Source organism: Octopus bimaculoides, chromosome 24, assembly GCF_001194135.2.
Source record: "Octopus bimaculoides isolate UCB-OBI-ISO-001 chromosome 24, ASM119413v2, whole genome shotgun sequence".
Taxonomy (NCBI): Eukaryota; Metazoa; Mollusca; class Cephalopoda; order Octopoda; family Octopodidae; genus Octopus; species Octopus bimaculoides.
In genome coordinates, this window is record NC_069004.1 from 18,673,127 (window position 1) to 18,675,442 (window position 2,316).

Here is a 2,316-nt window from a genome sequence, read left to right on the forward strand (position 1 = left end):
ATATATATATATACATATATATATGCATATATATGTATTACATATATATAAGGCATATATATATATATAATGCATATATATATATGTATATATATATAATGCACATATACATATATATGTCTATAATAGATGCATATATATAAAATAATATATATGTATCACATATCATCATAGCATAACTGACGTTACAAGATTATGATGACGATATGTAATACATATATATTATATATATATATATATAAGCATCTATATAAGTGTGTGTATGTGTGTGTGTGTGCATGCATAAATTTCTGTATGTATGCATACTGAACTCACAAACATATTCATCAGAAAAAGATATTACTTTTGTCTTGGAAACCAATATTATTCAGATAAAAATTGGCAACAGGAAGGGAAACAAGAAGATAATTGCTATCCTTATACTTATGACATACCACTCATTATACACTCACGCAAGCATACTTGTATGTGTATGTACATGTGTGTGTGTATATATATTTTTATTTATATGTATATATATATATATATATATATGAGGCATATAGATGTATATACATGTGTTTGATTACACTCTGAACAAATGTTGACCTGACATAAGGAAGATTAATTTACCTGTTGATGCTTATGTGTCTGTGCACATGCATGTATGTGTGTGTGTGTATATATATATATATATACATGCACATACATACATACATACATACATACACACACACATACAAATATGCATGCATGTATAGATTTGTATTAGCATACACTAATAAGTATATTTGTGCTGTATTAAAACATATGACTGGAAAATGTCTACAACTATTTCTCATTGTCCATGTGTGTGTGTGTGTGTGTGTATGTGTGTGTGTGTGTGTGTGTGTGTGTGCATGTGTGTGTGTGCGTGTTTGTGTGTGTGTGTACTGGTTGATTTTTTGGGGAGAGGGATTCACCGGAGAAGATTCTATCCTGGAAGAGGGTCAAAGTTGAAATCCAAATTTTCATTCAAGCTGAGTTCATGCTGGATGACAGCCGCTACATCACATTCTAAGTTAGTGCTACTCCACAGCATTTCATAGTCAATGTCACAAGGATAGGTGCTTGGTTGACAGGAGACCACTGAGGAGTTGACAACGTCACTGTGCACATTGTCAAAGTCTAAATTATTGGTGTTAAGGACTCTCGATTGAATGGCTGATAAGTTTCCTCCGATCTGGGGCATGTGGGCTCTCATTCCTCCATTTAAGCAGTTAGCTAGGGCATTCGTGCCCCTTAAACTACCGGCTGTGTTGCCCAATCGGCAATCTGATATTGACGTAGTTGTTATGTTGTTGGAGGCAAGTAAGCAGGCTAAGTTGTTGTCCCCATAGGACGATGATTGTGACTGTGATGATGACGACGATGATGATGATGTTTGAGACGAAATATTGTTACCGAATATGTCTCTTCCGTACGAAGTGTAAGGCTGGGTTACTGCAGCGTTAGTGTGGGCTCGCAATGGCTGTGCATTGTGCATGAGTGCTGCACGCAAGATCGAGTTAGTTGGGGGTGAGTGCATTTGCTGTTGCAGTAAATTCGAGGTACCAATCTTTGACTGAGCTGAGGTCTGTTGATGATGGATTGACAAGTTGCTTTGAGACTGTGGCTGCTGCTGCTGCTGCTGCTGCTTCTGTTGTTGTTGTTGCTGTTGTTGTTGCTGCTGTTGCTGTTGTTGTTGCTGCTGTTGCTGCTGCTGCACCTGTGCCACTTTAGAAATTGACTGAGAGTAACCGCTGTGAATTGCAACACCAGAAGAAGCAACGACAGATGCAGACACTGCACCGAGAGCCAGTTGCTTCTTATCAAGTCCTGCAGTATTTGTTGCAATATTGCACGGGTGCACTTGAGTGTGTGAAATTGCTATGGTATGAAGCTGCACTTGTGGCTGATCTTGCAGATGCATTTGGGATGCAGTCTGGGGCCTTGATTGACTTTGCTGAATTTGTTGCTGTTGTTGTTGCTGTTGCTGTTGCTGCTGCTGCTGTTGCTGTTGTACAGCAGCGGCGGCAAGTTGTGCTGCATCCTGGAGACTGGCATTCAGCTGATTCGGTGTCTCCGTGTTGACTATTGACTTCAAGATAGAATCGGATTGGCCGTAGATGTCCAGTCCATTCTGTAATGTGTTCAAACTGACACCGCTGTAGCTGTCATGGCCAGACAGAGAGAGCGCATCCAAGGCAGTCAGTTGATTCTGTGGACTGGTCTGCTGTGATTGCACTTGTTTGTTGGACTGCTGTGACTGCGAACTGGTGCGGATGTGTTCTGAATAGGGTGGCGGCGGTGGTGGGG

At 40.0% G+C, this 2,316-nt stretch overlaps 1 protein-coding gene across 1 annotated transcript in view; it reads right to left on the reverse strand.

Annotated features, from left to right (window-relative positions):
• Nucleotides 1–81: 81 nt before the first annotated feature.
• Nucleotides 82–2,316, reverse strand: part of LOC106882662 (forkhead box protein O) — a 202,849-nt gene continuing 200,614 nt past the window's right edge. Inside the window, exon 3 of the mRNA XM_052976526.1 lies at nt 82–2,309. Within this exon, the coding sequence (XP_052832486.1) occupies nt 953–2,309 (1,357 nt within the window). The 3' untranslated portion in view covers nt 82–952. The remainder of the gene's footprint in view (nt 2,310–2,316) is intronic.